This window comes from Halichoeres trimaculatus, unplaced genomic scaffold (genome assembly GCF_033239565.1).
Source record: "Halichoeres trimaculatus isolate MK-OKI-2021-1 unplaced genomic scaffold, fHalTri1.1 fHalTri1_scaffold_17, whole genome shotgun sequence".
Taxonomy (NCBI): domain Eukaryota; kingdom Metazoa; phylum Chordata; class Actinopteri; order Labriformes; family Labridae; genus Halichoeres; species Halichoeres trimaculatus.
The window spans coordinates 19,212,326-19,231,175 of NW_027437195.1; the positions used below are offsets into that span (position 1 = coordinate 19,212,326).

General features: G+C 39.2%; 3 protein-coding genes across 4 annotated transcripts; 2 read left to right on the top strand and 1 right to left on the bottom strand.

The window, feature by feature from the left end:
- The first annotated feature begins 525 nt into the window (after positions 1–525).
- On the top strand, positions 526–3,556 carry tmem50a (transmembrane protein 50A). Its single transcript, XM_074691239.1, has 7 exons — positions 526–644; positions 1,196–1,318; positions 1,566–1,678; positions 2,173–2,240; positions 2,681–2,773; positions 3,020–3,080; positions 3,177–3,556. The coding sequence occupies exons 2-7, from the start codon at positions 1,217–1,219 to the stop codon at positions 3,220–3,222; spliced, it is 483 nt and encodes a 160-aa protein (XP_074547340.1). The 5' UTR covers positions 526–644; positions 1,196–1,216; the 3' UTR covers positions 3,223–3,556.
- Positions 3,557–3,627: 71 nt separating this feature from the next.
- On the bottom strand, positions 3,628–6,873 carry rhd (Rh blood group, D antigen). Its single transcript, XM_074691238.1, has 10 exons — positions 6,710–6,873; positions 6,122–6,308; positions 5,771–5,921; positions 5,512–5,659; positions 5,262–5,434; positions 4,947–5,084; positions 4,730–4,857; positions 4,560–4,639; positions 4,209–4,282; positions 3,628–4,048 (listed from the first exon to the last, which is right to left on the bottom strand). Exons 1-10 carry the CDS (start codon positions 6,858–6,860, stop codon positions 4,022–4,024), a joined length of 1,257 nt encoding a protein of 418 aa, XP_074547339.1. The 5' UTR covers positions 6,861–6,873; the 3' UTR covers positions 3,628–4,021.
- A 960-nt stretch (positions 6,874–7,833) lies between these two features.
- maco1b (macoilin 1b) lies at positions 7,834–18,850 on the top strand. 2 transcript variants are annotated; one of them, XM_074692136.1, is made up of 11 exons: positions 7,834–8,257; positions 9,456–9,597; positions 10,344–10,470; positions 11,312–11,435; positions 13,196–13,374; positions 13,846–14,410; positions 15,178–15,336; positions 15,626–15,808; positions 15,926–16,046; positions 16,311–16,485; positions 16,598–18,850. In XM_074692136.1, exons 1-11 carry the CDS (start codon positions 8,178–8,180, stop codon positions 16,798–16,800), a joined length of 2,058 nt encoding a protein of 685 aa, XP_074548237.1. In that variant the 5' UTR covers positions 7,834–8,177; the 3' UTR covers positions 16,801–18,850. The 2 variants fall into 2 exon arrangements, with proteins under 2 accessions (XP_074548237.1, XP_074548238.1); XM_074692137.1 differs by having other exon boundaries at positions 13,849–14,410.

Genomic DNA, 18,850 nt, shown 5'->3' on the forward strand with positions numbered 1-18,850 from the left:
GATAAATGCAAGACACACAACTACCCATTTAGCATACACACCCATGGTTTCAATAGATCTCCCTTTTTGGTGTTTGGTCTGAGGTCAATTCACATGGGTAATGTTTGTAATTGAGACCAGCATCTTCTGTAGAGCTCAAAGGCATCAATAGTTGATGTGAAACTGCCTCGTCCCTTTCTGTGAGTCATGCAACTCATGGGAAATACTTATCAACAGCACAGCCTCTATGATCTGGTTTTGAGATTGTGTTTTCATGCAAGAGGCTGAAATTACAAAGTGGCTATATGTATTAAGTTGTTTTTACAGGGTTGGGCTACTTTGTGAAATATAAAGGCTACTTCATCATGAGCAATGCGTGGAAAGGTATGGAAAATCCCTGCATTATTTGACTGCCAAAATGTGTCATACAGAGTCGAGTAAGAATTCTGAAGTCTCTTATGCCTTACATCACATGATTTCTTATATTCTACTTCATAGGCCGGTAAGTATAGAAATTCTTATTTTTTACTTTACACTTAAACGCATCACCAAGAACGGCGTCTCACCAACGGTGTGGATCAACTGCGCACGCGCATGACCGAGCTTTTGCGTAGGCTAAGTCTGGCTAATCCTGGGGGTCCACATCAAAAAAACGCAAAGAAAAGGTAAAAACTCATCTGAAAACGAAATTATGAAGAATTTACTTTGTATGTGAGCTTGTTTTTGCCTGTTGTCATCGTTGTCTTTTGTGTTAATGCATTGTTTAAGCGTGTTTGTTGTCAGCCGAAGTCTTTGAGGAAATGTTTGCTAGTGCCACAGCTATGAACAATAGGTTCCTGTGGACGACTGTGCTTTTTATCCACGATACAATTATAAGTAATACGCGTTTGGCTATGGCGTCTATACCACGGTAGCATTGTAGGAGATTAGATGTCACATAGCTTTAATGTAAGAGGACAGATATAAGTTACTACCGTGTACAGTATGCGTCATAGTTGATCATAACACTCATGTTGGAGCCATTGCGAATGTTCTATTGGATGAACTGTTGACAAAGATCTATAAAGATAATATAAAATGTTGTACAAAGACATTTTGTGAAGGTATTGAATGTTACCTTTATGGAGAACTGTAATTTTATCGTTGTGACAAACGATTATGTCTTTGAAGTTCTTTTTTTTTTTTTTATAACATCTAAACATCTATCTTCTCAAAGTTAACGCCCTTGCCCAGAGTCATGTCAGGCTTTCTGGATGGAATCCGGTGCGGGGATTGTGAGTGCAGTGTGGACTGGGGGGAGAGAAGAAACACCATCGCATCAATAGCTGCTGGAGTTCTGGTACGTCACTTCCCCCCCCCCCCCCCCCCCCCCTCGGTCAGAGTTTTATAGTCTTTAACTAGGGGGTGCAATGTAGGCCACCCTGATTCATGTCTCTGGTCTGTATATTCATGTAGTAATCAATGGATTGTTTACATATAGCTGTTGATTCCAGTTTAGAATAAAATACACATCTAATTCACATTAATTGACACGTAGAGCCATGTGTTATTAAAGATATTTTCTAACTCTGGGTCAAATTTTGCAGTTCTTCACTGGTTGGTGGATCATCATTGATGCAGCAGTGAAATATCCAGATGAGGGAACATTTCATCATGCTTACCACACATGTGGAGTCATTGCTACAGTGGCCTTTCTCATGTAAGACAGACTTTTGGGTTGTTTCAGTTATAGGATAAAAGTAATGATCAGAATTGATAGGACTTAAATTCACCTTTTTAAAAAAAACTTACTCAAAAACGGGCATGTATTATGGTTTGACAAAATTAAGTTATCACATGCTTCAAGTTTTTGGTGACACCTTAGCCTAAAACCCTGTATCTTTAAAAATGTATTAAATCCTTATGTCATAGAGACAGCACTGTTCTTGTTATGTGAACTCATTATGTAAACTGAAAGAAGAATCAAAGACATTGACCTTGTGATACAGTTTTCTTTAAATAAACTACTCATAAGCTCCATCGTAATAGCAGTTAGATCTTGTGGTTTGGCAAATTACACCTCTTAAATGACTTATAGTGGTATTAAAATCAAAGGGACATCCAACTTCTTGTTTGTTCTGTTAGTGGACAAAAGTTTTGCACTCTGTAGATGGTCTGTTTGTAATAATTACTATTTTTTGTGTACAAATCTAGGATAAATGCAGTTTCAAATGGTCAGGTGAGAGGAGACAGCTACAGTGAAGGCTGCATGGGACAGACTGGTGAGTACAGGGGATAAAATGGACTATTCTGAATCCACTTTCCTAAAAGCAAACATTTACCAACTTCCTGGTGGTTTCCCCCTATGTCATTAAAAAAATGACTTTGATATTTACTATTCTAAATCCCCAGTTTGAGTCAGCTCTATTGGGTATACGTAGTATCGGACAAATCCTGAGAAAAGCACTATGCATACACACCCACCAAAAAAACTCTTACAGTATCAGTTAACACGTTTATAGCCTAGTTAAAAGAAATGGCATGCCTCTATGCCTTATTTATCTATTGGTACTGTATGGGGTAGCTGTCAGGCTGTCAGTGAGGATCCTCAATTCCTGCCTCATTTCCAATATGGACCTCACCGACGATTTGCTCCTAAACACTGTATCAGAAACCGATGGGGGTCACCCAGTCACTGACTGCGTCTTATCTCTGCTTGCAGGCGCTCGTGTATGGCTCTTCATTGGCTTCATGCTGGCGTTTGGCTCGCTCATTGCCTCCATGTGGATTCTGTTTGGTGGATTCGTAGTGCCTCGTAAGTCCTCTTCTTCTAAATAACAAAAGACACTGACTGTGCAGTTGCATTTTTTGTGCACTGTGACAGTGATGTTTATTTTAAAAATTTAAAGGTTAAGTGACTTGATTAGAATTTGCTGCATCAAGCAGTTAATATAGGACATTAAAGTGATGTAAAGTTTCTCACCTCCTGCAGCTTGGCCAATGAGACACTTTGAAGATTTACAAACAGCCTAGTTTGGTAAAACATTTTCTTTTTCAACAGAAAAACCTGCTGTTTACCCCGGTATTGCCATTTTCTTCCAAAATGCTTTCATTTTCTTTGGGTAAGTGAACATCTCTCAGCATATACTGATTTGTACACTTTGGCTGGAGTATCATGTTTTAATTATTCCTTGTCTATGTCATTATCCTCTTAATAGGGGTTTGGTCTTCAAGTTTGGACGCACAGAGGATCTCTGGATGTAAAAGATTCAGTGTGTCTTCATACACTAGCAGTTTGTGCATTCAGCTTTCTGCATTGTATTTGACATTATGCGTAAGTGACTTAATCTTGATATCAACTTTTCATAGCTTTCAACTTGTTTAATTTATACTACTGGTGATAAATGGCTAAGTCCTATCGCAGCACAGATTTTAGAGATTCTTTGGAGATTTCTTTCCAAATATGGAAAATTTGGATTGGTCTCAGTTGCATTCCGTGTGTAGCCATGATGCTTTAACAAATGTACTACTTGTGTATAAAAAAAGGCTATTGCTTGGGAAAGCAACTTCCCAGAATTTACCACATTTTCTTTGGGTATACTTATTTCTATGACATATTCTTATTGGAAACTGTCTCTTATGGAGAAAATGAAAATAAAAATATTGTGCTACAAAATACGAGTGCAGTTCCTCAGAGTTGAAGTTCGGCATTGCTCATCTCAAGTTGCTAACTTCAAGTCAAAAATGGTTTTAGATTTTACGATGTCATATGTGTTCGCCAGAGTTTAAAAAAGAAAAACAGTCACAAATACCTTGGTTCATTGGCGCAATCAAAATGGTATGGCTATTTTGTGGCACCTCGTCAGCAGTAAACCAAACAGAATGAGCAGTTCATGAGCCTTGCATTCAGCAAAGGTCTATCTTTATCATTTATGGGTTTATGCATAGCTTAAATCATAGATTTTTTTGTAAAAGACAAGATTCCATGCAATGACACTGATGTGATATGTTCCCACCAAAAGAGTGTGTATCCTTCATCAATAGGCTCTTTTAGTTTCACTCTTCACTTGTGCACTGCAAGATGTGGAAACTGTAAAAAAAAACAAAATAATTTGTTCAGTGCTTTATTACCATTTGGACTTTATTCTTTATGGTTAGCAACATAAAACATTTAATTTGGATGACTGTTTAGAATCAATGTGGATTAATAGTAATACTTTAATGGGAAAAATAATGTCTCTAGTGCATACCTCCCAGAAAGCCTGATCATCAAAACATTTATGGTCTTGAGGTGGCCTCCAAAATTTCAACTGAAGTAGAAGTCCTTTAAACAACAATATAAGTACATATCAGAAAACAACAGGGAACTTTTGAAGTGGCAAACATTCAGTAGTGTTTTAATCCCTGTGTCTGGAACAAAATAAATCTGTCACAGTTTGAAAACTATTTGACTTACTGCTGAAAGTCACATGGTTATGGTGCATCAAATTTAACTGTTAATGGGGCCTGTTGCTATAAAGTAATTGGAATAATCTTTCTGTCCTCTTGTATGATTCTGGTAAAGTTTTGATCACCAAGAACTCACAAGAGAGAAGACCTACCTGTAATGATTCCCACAGAGAGACTCAGCATGATGGTGAAGAGAAGTGTACAAATGTGAAAAACAGCAAACCGGATTGCCCTGACCAACAAAAAACATTTACACAGGTTAAAACACATTATTTGCTTGTATGCATTTGGACTTCCTACTACATTTAAGGTACATTCTTACATGGTTTGATCATCACAGTCTTTAAGTCGAAGAAGAAGATGTGCCAGCCATCCCAGTAAACTAGGAAGTCCATGTGTGCAGAGGACAGCAAGGGTGTCATGGCACTGAAATGCAAGGAGCATGTGGATCTAGAAAATAGGTGTTTATAAAGAGTTTTTGAGTAGTCATGTTTAGATAATATAATAACAGTTTGAATGTATGTATGTAAGTTAGAAACCTTGAGATATCCAAATGCAGTGGTTGAGACAACTGCAGCAATGAATCCGATTGTCATGGCTTCACATGGCTGACGAACCGATAATATAGAAACGCCAACAGCAACACCACCAGCAAGGATGCATGACTGCATGTGGATCTGACAGATGAGTGCAGATACGTACCAAACTATGAATCTTTTTTTTAATTAACTTTTAGAGACATGGTCTGACAGCAATTTAATCAGCTCCTAAGATATTTACTCATGAAAGTGCTTCCTCTCATTAGTCTTTATGATTCAAGCATAAGGCAAAACAGAAACATCACATGATCCTACCAGGTTGAGTTTTCCTTTGGGACTTAAGAGGACAGACACAGCAGCTGTTGTTACAGCACCGACAGCCAGAGCTAGGTAGGAGCTGTAAACGGCCTGTAACCTCCTCCCTGGAATATCATCTTCCACAAGTGCTGAATTAAAACTCGGCCAGAGTATCCAGAGGAACAAAGTTCCTGTGAAACAAAACACAATAGATCTCATTCTGAAGGACTATCATACCCAATGTCAAATTGACCTCAGAAGAGCATACCTAACATTGAGAATAATCCTGTTTTTCGATCAGGTTTCTCTTTTTCAAATCCTTGCACAGATCCTTTCCGATACAACATCCAAGTCAGCACAAGGCCAAAAAGAGCCCCAAAGATGTGAAGCTGCATGATGCTATTCAGTGGTTGAACCTGGAGAAGCAGAATAGCAAGCCATGACTGATTGGATAGAGTAGTCACTTCGATTTGACAATTATATGAAAATTTTACTCTGGAATATGCCTTTACTTAAATATTACTGACCTTCAGCAGAGTTTGGAGAAGCCACTTATTCAAGACAAATCCAGACACCCCAAGCATGGCAATGAGGATAAGCTGAACAGGGTTTGTCTTGCCCAACACCGCTCCAATTGAAACCAAGGCAGACACTGTGCACATCTCAGCAACAACTATGCTAGATTAGAAAATATAAATAGATACATTTGAGCAAAATAGAATTTGAGGTATGAACATTTTGTCATTCTACGTAATATTTTGTGATTTTTAGAGAAAATTGAAATTGCTTGAACAAATCTCAAGATAATTTGCTTCAACAGATTTTTCAGAAAATTCAGGAGCAGCAAAATGATAGTGGAATGACATTTAATAACCCACCTCTTTAAATTTATCATTATCTTTCCTCTGTAATACCAGGACTCAATTCCATTGAGGATGACAGCCAACTGGGTGGCCATGGCAGCCACAAGGAAGTTGAATCCAGATCCGCTGAAACCATAACGCACGAAAAAAGTATACAGGAATCCAAAACCTAGAAATACCACAACATTCACATCCTGGAAGTCTGCAAGAATGAAGGGAGAGTTTTCTTTTAAAAAATGACCATAAACTCTTGGTCAGTTAAAAAAATTGCCGTTACAAAAGTTGCCTGGTTTTGGCCCACTTTACAGGCACTGAATCAGCAAGAGAGCTTATCAACACTGAGCAGCCCCCATACACACACCACCACCACCTCAACTGTCACTACTACCATCACTTCATACACACACACACACACACACACACACACACACACACACACACACACACACACACACACAGCCTAACTTCATTTTACTTTTTTCATTACCACACATTATCACATTATGTAACAAAGACCATAACTCTATATTTATGTTTTAAATGAAACACAATAAATGCACATCTCATCAAATGTCGTACCTCTCTTTCAAAACTCAAACTTACATGGGTAAAACCCGCTGAAGTTACTCCCATCAACTTTTTCATCACTTTTTACCTCAGTGTAAAAGCAATATACGACAATGAACCCCATCTGCATAATAAGCAACAAAGGTGCCAGGCGGGAGCGGAGGCTTGGAGCATACCGGGGAGCCATTGGAGACGCAGCCTTCTCTGCGCACTTCTAAAACTGACGCATGACTCGACCCAACTACGCTTTAATGAGACACACCTCCCATTACTTTCTATATCGTTTGTAACTGTGAACCCACAGGGCAAGACCCCATTGGTGTTGATTTGTGAATGTATTTTGTGGCAGGCTATCATGGCTAAAATACAGTCCTCCTACAAACCACACAGCTACATCTTTCAACCTCAGAAAGATTCAGGACATATTTATGCGCGTTATGGCCATGTTTAAAGTCTTTTAGTTTGTTTGTTTGTTTGTTTGTTTAATAATGTAGATTTAGCAAATGCTGTTTTCAAAGACTATATTAAAATGAAGCTTGTGACCCTTAATTTTGCAATGCTTAAAACGTTGCCAGCATTATTATTATTATTATTATTATTATTATTATTATTATTATTATTATTATTATTAAGCCACAATAGATCCCCTTTGTTTTGAACGTTCAGGGTCAGGTAAGTCTTGCCAAAAGTCTGAACCACTGAAATGTATATCTTTATTTTCAACCAATCACTCTGCCCGTCATTCAATATCATACGAAGAGGAAATGGGTGATAATGGGTAATAATTTACCCATAGGTAAATTCTCACCCTGCACTTTTTTGATAGGACACTAGAGGGCGTTTCATTTGGTATCCGTTGAGTTGGAAATCAAAATGGCAGGAAAGGTTTTAATTTCTGCCATGGGCCACTCAAGATTTCCCTGTTATAAATAACTCGCGTTTAACTTAATGGATGGCACAAAGAGGAATTTGCCCAATACCATATATCTGCTATACCTTATAAATCACACACACAAAATCAACTGAGCAAAGATACACCCGCCTCCCTGGTCAGCCTATTGGTCAATCAACAATAGCCGTATACTCCGGAGAAATCTGATTGGTTAAACGGCCCAACGTTACCCACAGAGTGTCTGTCGCCTCCACTTGTTCCCTTGTTGTCGTTGGTGGGAGAACACTGAACGACCAGCCACCGTGCAACATAAATGGCCAATCTCTGTATCCGTCAACGAGAGATGCCTCAGCGGGTAGCTTGATTGGATACACCAGCTGTCTAACAAATCGACGCTTAGGTACAGCGTGGTTTAGGCTTATTGAGTCTGCGCTAACAGAAAGGAGGAGGTTCCCGAAGAGAGTCCTTTATTTATTTCTTTGTTTCCAGTGGGGAAAATAATAACAGCAGGCACATACCACAGCCACTTCATTCATTACCATTGTCTGTTTACACAAGAAAACTGGATAAAATTACAGTGGTTACACGAAGGCCAAAGCCAAGAGGAGGAGGATGAAGCGGCGCAATGCGGACTGCAGCAAACTCCGACGGCCGTTAAAACGGAACCGAATCGCTGAGGGTATATACGGCAGGTAAGTTATATGGAGTCTGAAGAAGGGGTCGTTCTCACGACAATGATAGGGGACACTGAATGGGTCCTTAAGGCTTGTATCTGTGTAACGCGAAACTTCCCTTTGTTATCAATTATATAAATAAACTGCCAACGCAAGCTAGCTTATTAATGTAGCACATTGCTAATGAAAGCTGACTGTCAGCTAGCGGTGTGTTTTCGTTGTAGCTACAATAGCAAATAGATGCAAGCTGTAGACGATTAGTCTGAAGCTAACAGTAGCGCTAGGCCCCATTGCAGCCTGTTGAGAGCGAAATCATAGCGTCATTTTTTACCGCAACGATAACGCAAGGAATACGTTGTCGTTATTTTTGAAGACTGAATAACGTCATAACTAGCTTTCATCTCCCACGTAGTTGTCAGTTACAAGTTGGGACAAAATTAGCCGCTTCACTTTTAGCATGCAAAGGTAACTTGTGTTTGCTAACACCAAGTTGCTGTAGCTTTGTCTCCCTTCTGTTGTCTATTTTAAATGATGTACACTTATCCAGTCATGATAGAAGTAAAGATTCATTTGTATATGAACCAACGAGACTGTATTCATTTAGATATTTGGTAAGTTCGTGTGGCACTGTTAAGATTTAGCTCGCACTTGTCAGTTGGACAGAGCACTCAACGATCGCTGAGTTGTCCTTAGCTTTATCTCACCTGTCAGGTCTTCCCCGTCTACATTTTTGTTGAAAATTTAAAGGCCATAAGAGAAAGGTAGCTCCTGAGTTATGACTAGGTGAACCCCTAATTACTTAGATTTGACTGCGAGGAGCTCTCTGCCAGGTGTCACTTTTAGTGTCTCAGTGCTCAGAAACCGCAATATGATGTCGACTGTGGACAGATGAAAATGATCCGTCTACAATCCGTCATGTCACATGCAAATGCACTACAAACAAACGAGTCGCAAATTACAGCTTAATGCGTTTAATCTTAACCTCTAAAAGATTTATACTCCAAAGTTTCGTATGTGATTCGTAAACAACCTCACATAAAACAAAAAAATCTTTCTTATATATATACCCACTCATGTACTGTTTATTCATACATTTGAAATTGGTAACACAAAATTGCTAAGAACACTCTGTAGTGTTGTACACAATGTAAACCAATCTCTGTGTTCCAGATGTCTGATGTCTTGTATTTTTTCTCCTCTTATATTTTTTCTTCAGTACCTTCCTGTACCTGAAGTTTTTGGTGGTGTGGGCGCTGGTACTACTGGCAGATTTTGTTCTAGAGTTCAGGTTTGAGTACCTCTGGCCTTTTTGGCTTTTCATCCGGAGTGTGTACGACTCTTTTCGATACCAGGGGCTGGTGAGTAGCAATATCCTAATTATGCTTTCTAAAGCCAATAAATTGAAGTCAAAGTTATCCCTTTGTTTTTTCTGGATTTATCTACCAAGCTTTAGATGTGGTTATAATATGAAATTTCAGAAACTTACTTCAATCATACAATATTTCCTTTTTATGTCATGTGGAGGTGACACTACATGGACAAGCTAAGAGATTTCTGAAGTGCAACTTTTAAACCCTTAGCATTCCTTTATAAATCAGGCTTAAAGAAACCCTAATACTAGTACACTGTTAATGGTGATTTTTTTTCGAATTATTGTTTAGCAACATACAACCTGACAATAAATTTATTTCAAAGCACAAAATGTGCCTTGTATGCTAACGATGATCTGTTGCAGTCTTGTTGTGGGCTGTATTGGCCCTGCTGATTGTTTTTTTTAATGTTTTGGTTTATATGCATTTGAAAGTTTTGTGTTTGCTGGGGCGCTTTGCTCTCCAAAATATACATAAAGATCACAGAGTTGTATTAGCCCCTACCTGATTACTTTTTGTCATCAGATATTTAATTCAATAACACAAGATTGGATTACTCAATTTAAGATAAATCAAATTCCATAGCTTGCCCTTACATGAACTGGGCCTGAAGGTCTTCATTCCCACACACTATGAAGTTTCCAGTATTAAACTATAATGAAGTCAAACTGTGATGATTTGCCTCTTCAACATATGTTGCTGGTTAATGAAACCACTTGTCCTCTTCCCAACAGGCTTTCTCAGTATTCTTTGTGTGTGTTGCGTTTACTTCGGACATCATTTGCCTCCTCTTCATCCCAGTGCAATGGCTGTTCTTCGCTGCCAGTACCTATGTGTGGGTGCAGTATGTTTGGCACACAGGTAATTTATCAAGTGTGTAGGTGTCTTATTAATTGTCGATATAAATTCTTTACATAAGGATTTATACCTAATTTATGGCTTAACAATGCCGTGTAACAAAGTATAACCATTTGAAGAAAGGATGAAAAATCTCTTCCTATATTTGAACTTCTTGAGATAAGTCCTAAGACTAAACTAATTCTCAGAGCTAGTGCTGTTTTTGTGCTCTTCCTGTTAAAGCTGTGGTGAAAAACAGGTGTGAAAAGGTCTGTGCAATACCCATGCACATCATGTTATCTCATATTCAGATAGTTAGCTTGCTTCTTAGAATTTGGCATGGTTTTTGTAATTGAGCTGCGTTCAGTAGATTAGTTGTCAGTCTGATTTAGCTGTTTCCCCCTTTGATGACCACAGGCCAGGTGTCAGAATGAAATCCTAGTCTGAGTTGGGGGAGGGAGTCACACACAGTGGTTGCCTGTTGCTTTCTGAGCCTTCAAACTTTACTTTCCATCAACACTGACATCCGTAGGCGTCAGATGAGCATTCTCCCTCATTTGACTTCAGGGTCAGGGACAGGTTCAAGTCCTTCAAAGTTGTTTAATTCTCCTAAATACATTTTTCCTGGTGTATACTATCGCAGACAAAATGAAGATCATAACTGATCAATTCAGGCCCCAAAACAGGCTGGCTTCACAAAAAACAGTCTACTTACAATTAAGAGGACTAATTTTGTACTGGTCATATATGAACTGTGCGGCCATAGCACAGAACAAATGATTGAGTTTTTATCGTCTATTGCATTTTAAATTGCACACTAAGGTCAACTGCCTATTTACAACATCTGTGTTTGTTTTTTCCTCAGAGAGGGGAGTCTGTCTGCCCACCGTGTCTCTATGGATACTTTTTGTGTACATAGAGGCTGCAATCAGATTCAAAGACCTGAAGAACTTCCATGTGGACCTGTGCCGTCCTTTTGCAGCCCACTGGTGAGCTAAAGATATCTCATTTTAATGGAAACACATGACAAGGCTCAGCATTTTGCATCCTGTCTGATTTGAATATGTGTATTTGGGGATGTGCAATCCCTATCGTCTAAGATAATTTCTTTATTCTTGTTTCAGCCATTTGTGAATGGTAACACCCAGTCATTCGTTATGCCAAAAAAGAATCAAGACACAATTTCAGTGCCCAGATTCACTGAATATGATCAGACTAAGGAGGACAGGTTACCTTGGATGCACATAGAAACAGTGTACACACATAAAACAAGCTACAACAAGTGACACATAGGACACATAATGTAAACACCAGTATGGAAAGCTTTGGGTGTGAGCAGAGCCCTGAAAACATAGGTGCACTATAAACAGAATATGAAAAGCACGATTTGATATTAAATTCAATATTTTAAAATTGAATTTAAATAGAGTGAAAAGCAGGGCACCAATACACCCTAGCAGTCTTGGTTTTCCACCTCATGAGGTAATCCCTTGAGCAGGTGGCCCGGGTTAGAATCCAACCTGTTGTACCTATCCTGCATATCACTCTCCACCCTCTCTCGCACCCTTTTTTTGTGCTCTACCAACTGTCCTGCCATCTCCAACTCAAGGCATAAAAAGCATAAAGAAATAAATCAAGAACAACCCACAGCTTTCTCCAATCACACAGAAAAGAGAAAACACCTGAGGAAAATATGACCGTTGCACACTGTACATATTATAGCCACAGCCTGTTAAGGAGTTTTCACACACAGGAATAGGAGTTTTGTGAATCTGCACTTGATGACTTGCTGAACTAAAAATGAATTCAACACTGAATCTAAATTGTGCAAACTAAAATTGAAAATTGAAATTTTGAATTTAGAAGTATAGGGAGCTGAATGTACAAATAAGTTAAAATATAATTTCAAAGCAAATTCAGTGTAGAAATTTTAAATTCATTTTCAATCATGCTATTCATATTCAGTTATATCTAGTCATGTCTCAGTCCATATAACTGGTCCACACAATAGTAATATTACAAAAGAGGCTCAATCATAAGCAAGTACTTGGTTAACAGCCAGACACTCAGAACCATAACCAGATGAAGCCCCAGTTAGTTATGAATTAGTCTTAGATAGATTGCAGCTAATAAATCACAGATGATACATGAATTATACTCTACAGAATACAATCTTTGGAAATGACAGAAAGCATGTCACTATGGTGTTCAGTAAAATTACAAGCAGTGTCAAAGTAGTGCATGTAGATATAACAAACCTGCTCAAATCTGTTTGCACTTTAGTCTTAATTTGATCTTATTTTGCAATTTTTGCACAAAATGTTAGAAAATAACTGAACAGTTGGTACTATATTGTGAGTCATACTTTGTGTCAAATGGTGCTTTTATGTTTGTTTGCTGTCAGTATGTCTGCTTAAGTGTTTCGTCATCATGATATGGATATTTGTTGATGTCCTGTACAAAAGAAAAAACAGATGAGGCTAGTTTTTGTTTTTCATCTCCCAGAGCCTCTTTTTAATGTGAAGACCTATGAAGTTGATGTTTATGAGGGAGCACCTTCATTGTTAGGTTAAGAGAGTCTTTGATTCTAATGAAAGTAACCTTTAAGGTGGATTTTGCTGTGCCAGCCTACACTATGTTGTTATGACAGAACGTGAACATGCTTGTAAGGAATCATAGAATGTATATGATCTGTTTTAATGTTTTTAAAAAGACTGTTGACATCTTGTCATTTTTTTTCCTTCTGCAGTATTGGCTATCCGGTGGTCACACTTGGCTTTGGCTTCAAGAGCTACGTAAGCTATAAGATGCGTCTTCGGAAGCAGAAGGAGGTCCAAAAGGAAAATGAGTTTTACATGCAGCTCTTGCAACAGGCTCTTCCTCTAGAGCAACAAATGCTTCAGAGGCAAGAACGAGAAGCAGAAGAAGGTAAATTCAAACCCACATGAACACACTCTTACACTATTCTGAATTAAAGATGCAGTGATTTAAAATTTTGGTGTAAATGGCATTTATATGCTAAACAGTAGTTTTGGATTGAGTGTTAGCAGTCAAAGGTTTGATAGGGACATGCATGTTAAATTCAGAGAAATTTTTGCTAGCTGAAATTTGAGACTTGGTACACTTGTTCAAGGAGAAAAAGCAAAAATTACCTGAAATGCAGCCCAGTTGTCGGTAAAACCTGGCTGATTAATGGCTACAAGATACACTGAACCAGTATTTGCAAACCCCCCAACAGTGTCCATATATAAGGATACATGAGTCACACTACAGAAATGGAGCATTGCATTCTGGTAGAGGGAGGGAAGAAAACCTTTGTAGATATCCTGTTGTTTTTTAAATATTTGGCATATATATTAAATAATTATCACGTTAATCAACCTCTCTTTCATACAACAGCAGCAGCAGCAGCAGCAGCTAAAGGAATATCTGAAGTGGACACGCCTCCAGTATCACAGAATGGTGCTCCAGCCAGTAAAAAGACATCAGCACCAATGCCGGAGTTAGAGTATAGAGAAAAAGGGAAAGAGGGAAAGGGTGGTGGAGATGCTAAAAAGCAGCACAACAGCATCCTTCCCTCATCAGTGGACTCTAAACTCCAGGAGATGGAGTATATGGAGAACCATATGAACAACAAGAGACTGACCACAGAGCTGGGCAGCACAGAAAACCTGTTGCTTAAAGAGGACAACAATTCCTCCTGCTCATCCTCATCATCTTCCTCCTCCAAAAACTACAAAAATGCTAGCAGCAATGCAGCAACGCTCAACTCCTCCCCCCGCGGCCATAGTGCCACCAACGGCAGCGTGCCCTCCTCTGCATCATCAGCTTCCTCTTCAGCAGGGAAGAATGAGAAGAAACACAAGTTATCAGTGGGAAAGGGGAATTCAGGTGGCTCCCATAGAGATCCCACGGACAACTGTATTCCCAATAATCAGCTGAGCAAGCCAGAAGCACTTGTTAGGTAAGAAACAAACACTCATACATACTCAACAACACAGAAATTATCATCAGTTGTTTTAACATTAGCTGTTTCATAAGCGATTACATCTTTTGTTTTTATCACTGCAAAAATAGGAATGTAACACTCTTTGTTTTATTCATAGAGACACAACTGTCTGCTATAGGAAAGAACTTTGAAATACTGGCAAGAACACATAGAGTATTTTTTATAGGCGTGTGAAAAAGGAATACAGATAAACATTCAAATGGACAAAAACAAACAGTAGTACCCCAACAGAAACAAAAATAGATGAAAGACTCACTTTAGGAATGCCCACAACAATGGTACAGAAAAGTCACTAACTAATTTGGTTGATGACATATCTGACCAAAAATATCTGTTGCAATGAATCAAGAAAATCTGCAGGAGTAGGGTTGACACAGTTATTATCCACAGGAAATGTCAAGGCCTTAGTGAAGCCACGCACCAAACTTTGAATGAAACTCGAGCATTGCCTCCAATAAAGAGATGTGTTTGGGCGACATTGGGACTTTTTTTTTGGAGTCTGTCGAAACCAACGACCAATGATGTGGTTGTTGGGCTTGTAAAGCTTGTAAAGCCCAACCACCAGGTCAGTGGTCATTGGCTACTGTAGAGCATCATAAAAGTTTGCCTATTTCAGAAAACATTTTGATGATTTGATCCTAAAGACACTGTCTACACCATATCATAGTTCGAGCAGCATAACCCATATCTTCCTTCTGTATCTATGTCCTTCATTTGTACAGATTGGAGCAGGACGTCAAGAAGTTAAAGGCAGATCTTCAGGCTAGCCGGCAGGTTGAGCAGGACCTGCGCAGTCAGATTGGCTCACTGGGCAGTGCTGAGCGCTGCATACGCACTGAACTGGGACAACTGCGCCAAGAGAATGAACTACTGCAGAATAAGTAAGTCATGACATCAACCAACAGACTGAAGCAGGGTAACAGTAATGATATTTCTCAAGGATCATTTTTAATTGTGGCATTAGTGTGTTGATTGTCATGCTTTGGTACAAATGAAAACTGTGGGAAATGAATGTCTGAAGCTTTAGAAACAAAACCAACTCCTGTTGCTTAGGAGCTTTAAATCCACAGTCGCATTTCCTACAATGCAGAGCTGGATTTGACAGTTTTGTTTAAATTACTTGTGTGGGGAAAATGACTGTTTTATAATGCATGTGACTGTACCTTGTAGGCTTCACAATGCTGTGCAGGCAAAGCAAAAGGACAAACAGGCAGTGGGCCAACTAGAGAAGAAGCTCAAAGCTGAGCAAGAGGCCCGTGCCACTGCTGAGAAACAGCTTGCAGAGGAAAAGAAGAGAAAGAAGTTAGAGGAGGCCACAGCAGCAAGAGCAGTAGCACTGGCAGCTGCATCCAGGTGGGTGGACATCTGATGCTTGGCATTGAGCTTTCAATATCCTTTAAACTTTTTATTAGTAGTAATGTATTACTAGCACTGGTATTAATTGTCCACTTTCTTCTACCTCTTTTTCAGAGGGGAATGCACAGACACACTGCGACGGCGGATCACTGAGTTAGAATCAGAGTGTAAAAAACTAACAATGGACATCAAGCTAAAAGAGGACCAGATAAGAGAGCTTGAATTAAAAGTTCAGGTAATGCTTCCATCAAGATTCTTTTCATTTTTTCCTGTTGTGGACAAAAGTCAAATATTATTGTTCCTTAATGAGTTTGTTCCTTCTTCATAAAACTGTATCGAAGATTTTATTTTCCCCTTTATATCTGTGATAAAGCTCATCAGTTTCTAGAATCTAAACTCAATTTTTTTTTTTTTTGTTAAAAAACAAGTTCTCTGCCACCCAGTCCAACCATAAGACCCTGACTTGCCATGACATAGTATCTCTTGTCCACTTTCTCAGGAGCTTCATAAATATAAGGAGAATGAAAAAGACACAGAGGTGCTGATGTCAGCGCTATCAGCCATGCAGGACAAGACGCAGCATCTTGAGAATAGTCTGAGTGCAGAGACCAGGATCAAACTGGACCTCTTCTCTGCACTTGGAGATGCCAAGAGACAGCTTGAGATTGCACAAGGTCAGCATTTCTCCCATAGTAATAACAGAGATTTTAAGACGGTACTTCCAGGTCAAACACACCCAGAAATTAGCCACAAATACAGGACTAACCTATTGATTTCTGTTTTCAGGTCAGATCCTACAAAAGGACCAGGAGATAAAGGATCTGAAGCAGAAGATAGCAGAAGTGATGGCAGTTATGCCCAGTATCTCCTATACAGCTGACACCAGCAGCATGACCCCTGTTGCCCCTCACTACTCCTCCAAATTCATGGACACCAACCCTTCTGGCTTAGACCCCAACGCCTCTGTTTATCAGCCACTGAAAAAGTGAACGCTTTGTCATGCCCCAACCCTCTTTCCTGTCATTTTATTTCCCCTGCAGGCCCACAGCCTTCCAATCTGCTAGGCATATCTGCAGCTGAGAACGTTGTTTTTATTTTTCTCCAGGCCAGGTCAGAAGGATGTTGTATTGTGTGACTGTACTCGTTGTAGTTAAAAACAAAAGACAAAAAAAAGACAAAAAAAGATCAGACATCACATGTCAACTAGGGAGTCCCATTTTTTTTTCTCAATTTAGTGAAACCTTGCAGAATTGGGTATGTGTTGACATCTCAAAGGTGTTGCAATATCTTTTCACTTGTGCCCCAGTGCAACAGCCTGCGATTGGTGCCCTGCCCATTGGCCCCTGGGAAACATTTAATGCTTTAAGTTTCATCCCTAAAAAAAAGTGCAGAGCAGAGTCATCTTATCACACAGGCTTACTTGTACCCCATTTCCTCTGATTGCTTCAGTAAAAGTTGCAACATCAGAACAACCAGAGGAACTTATTGAAAAGTATTAAAGAATTTAACACCTGCTTTACGTAATCCATATTTTTCAGTGACTTAACTCTGATTTCAGCTGTTTTGAGGTTTTCTGTGGGGTCATGTTCTGAAGGTTTGTTGTGTGGTTCCATTTGTTCACTCTTAAAGATCCAAGAGTTTCTGTCATAAGTTTGTAGATCTTGCGTTGGAATCGGGAACATAGGCCCCCACACTTCAGTGAACCCAAGCTGCTCCTGATCCTCACCATTATTAAAACCCCAAGTTTAGTTTCCTCTCCAGTAATGTATAAGTTTAACTGAAAGGGCACAGTCAGAAGTCCATATTGTGTACCAGCGTCTGTGCAGTGCTCTGCATAGTCTTTCATTAGTTGTCATAATCACAGTGCCTTGAGTTGAAGACATAAATTGAGTTAAGTAATGCGATCCAGCTGGCTCAACTCTTCTGAATGTGTTTGGCTGAAAAGGATCAGAATTTGACCACATTAGCAAGGGACAGAGTTGCCTTTGGATTCTGGTGGGATTTTGGACTCCCTACTGCAAGGGAAGTTGATTTGTAGTGTCCACACGATGGCAGCCTTGATCCTTACGTGGGGGAAAAAAAGAAAAATTAAATACAGTTGACAACACTGAGTCCAAGACTTTTCACTATAGTCCTGTTTGCCTACTGTAAGTTTGCTAGCCACCACAGAGTCTACTACATACAGGTCTCCGGCTCATCTTGTGCACTCATCGCTCACCTCCTCTGTTTCTACACCCCCAAATCTGTAGGTGCAGCTGCTGCCCTGTCCTTTTTTCTCCAACTTTAAGTTGCACTATGGAAAAAAAACACAAGCTGTTTGAAAGGGAAAACTGTATAGATGGACTGTGCAATGTAAACAAAGTTTCAGAAATGCCAATTTTGTTGAAGAAATTTATAATTTTTATTTAAGTAATCACCTTCAGTTCATGTGCCAAGGCTTAAATGCTTGTTAAACTATTATTTTACCATGAATGTACTGCGAACACATTGGCCATCATCTTTTTCAAATCTCCAGCTGAATATCACTTAGTGAAAGTTTCTTTTAAGCAGGTTTAGGAAGTGGTCACCTGTTTGTAGTAGGCTGTGTAGTTGAACTAAAGGGTTAGAAAGTCAATTTCTTTTGTGAGTGTTACAGTATTTTCAACTGTTGGGCATGTGGCTGTTTAAAATCAGTTTTCTTAACTTCCTGTTTCTGGTATTATTGTTATTTTTGCAGGGAGAAAAATCACTTTAGGCTGATGTGGTTTTACCATTATCTGAGATGGTCATTGTCATGTGTGTGATTTTCACCTATTGTAAATGGAGACGCTTGTTTGGGCTCAGATTGCTGTTGTTGGCTCCTGGAAAAAAAAAAATGTGAAGTTACAAATTAGTCAGTTGTTTGGTCAACTGATTGTTGGAAGTATAGAAAAGTGTTTTGTTTGTTTAATGTTTCTGTGCCCACAGTCACTGCTCTGTTTCTCCCCAGGTCTGACCTTGGCTGTGGTCTCGCTCTGTGAGGTTTACAAGGAATAAACATTTTTTTTCTTGCAAATTTAA

Coding starts and splice junctions, on each gene's coding strand:
- tmem50a (XM_074691239.1), top strand. CDS start 1,217: ATGTCAGGCTTTCTGGATGGAATCCGGTGCGGGGATTGTGAGTGCAGT. Junction 2,241..2,680: donor AGGCTGCATGGGACAGACTG/GTGAGTACAGGG, acceptor CTCTGCTTGCAG/GCGCTCGTGTATGGCTCTTC. Junction 2,774..3,019: donor TGGTGGATTCGTAGTGCCTC/GTAAGTCCTCTT, acceptor CTTTTTCAACAG/AAAAACCTGCTGTTTACCCC.
- rhd (XM_074691238.1), bottom strand. CDS start 6,860: ATGGCTCCCCGGTATGCTCCAAGCCTCCGCTCCCGCCTGGCACCTTTG. Junction 6,309..6,709: donor CTTCAGCGGGTTTTACCCAT/GTAAGTTTGAGT, acceptor TCATTCTTGCAG/ACTTCCAGGATGTGAATGTT. Junction 5,922..6,121: donor ATAATGATAAATTTAAAGAG/GTGGGTTATTAA, acceptor TTTCTAATCTAG/CATAGTTGTTGCTGAGATGT.
- maco1b (XM_074692136.1), top strand. CDS start 8,178: ATGAAGCGGCGCAATGCGGACTGCAGCAAACTCCGACGGCCGTTAAAA. Junction 11,436..13,195: donor CGTCCTTTTGCAGCCCACTG/GTGAGCTAAAGA, acceptor TTCCTTCTGCAG/TATTGGCTATCCGGTGGTCA. Junction 13,375..13,845: donor AGAACGAGAAGCAGAAGAAG/GTAAATTCAAAC, acceptor TTCATACAACAG/CAGCAGCAGCAGCAGCAGCT.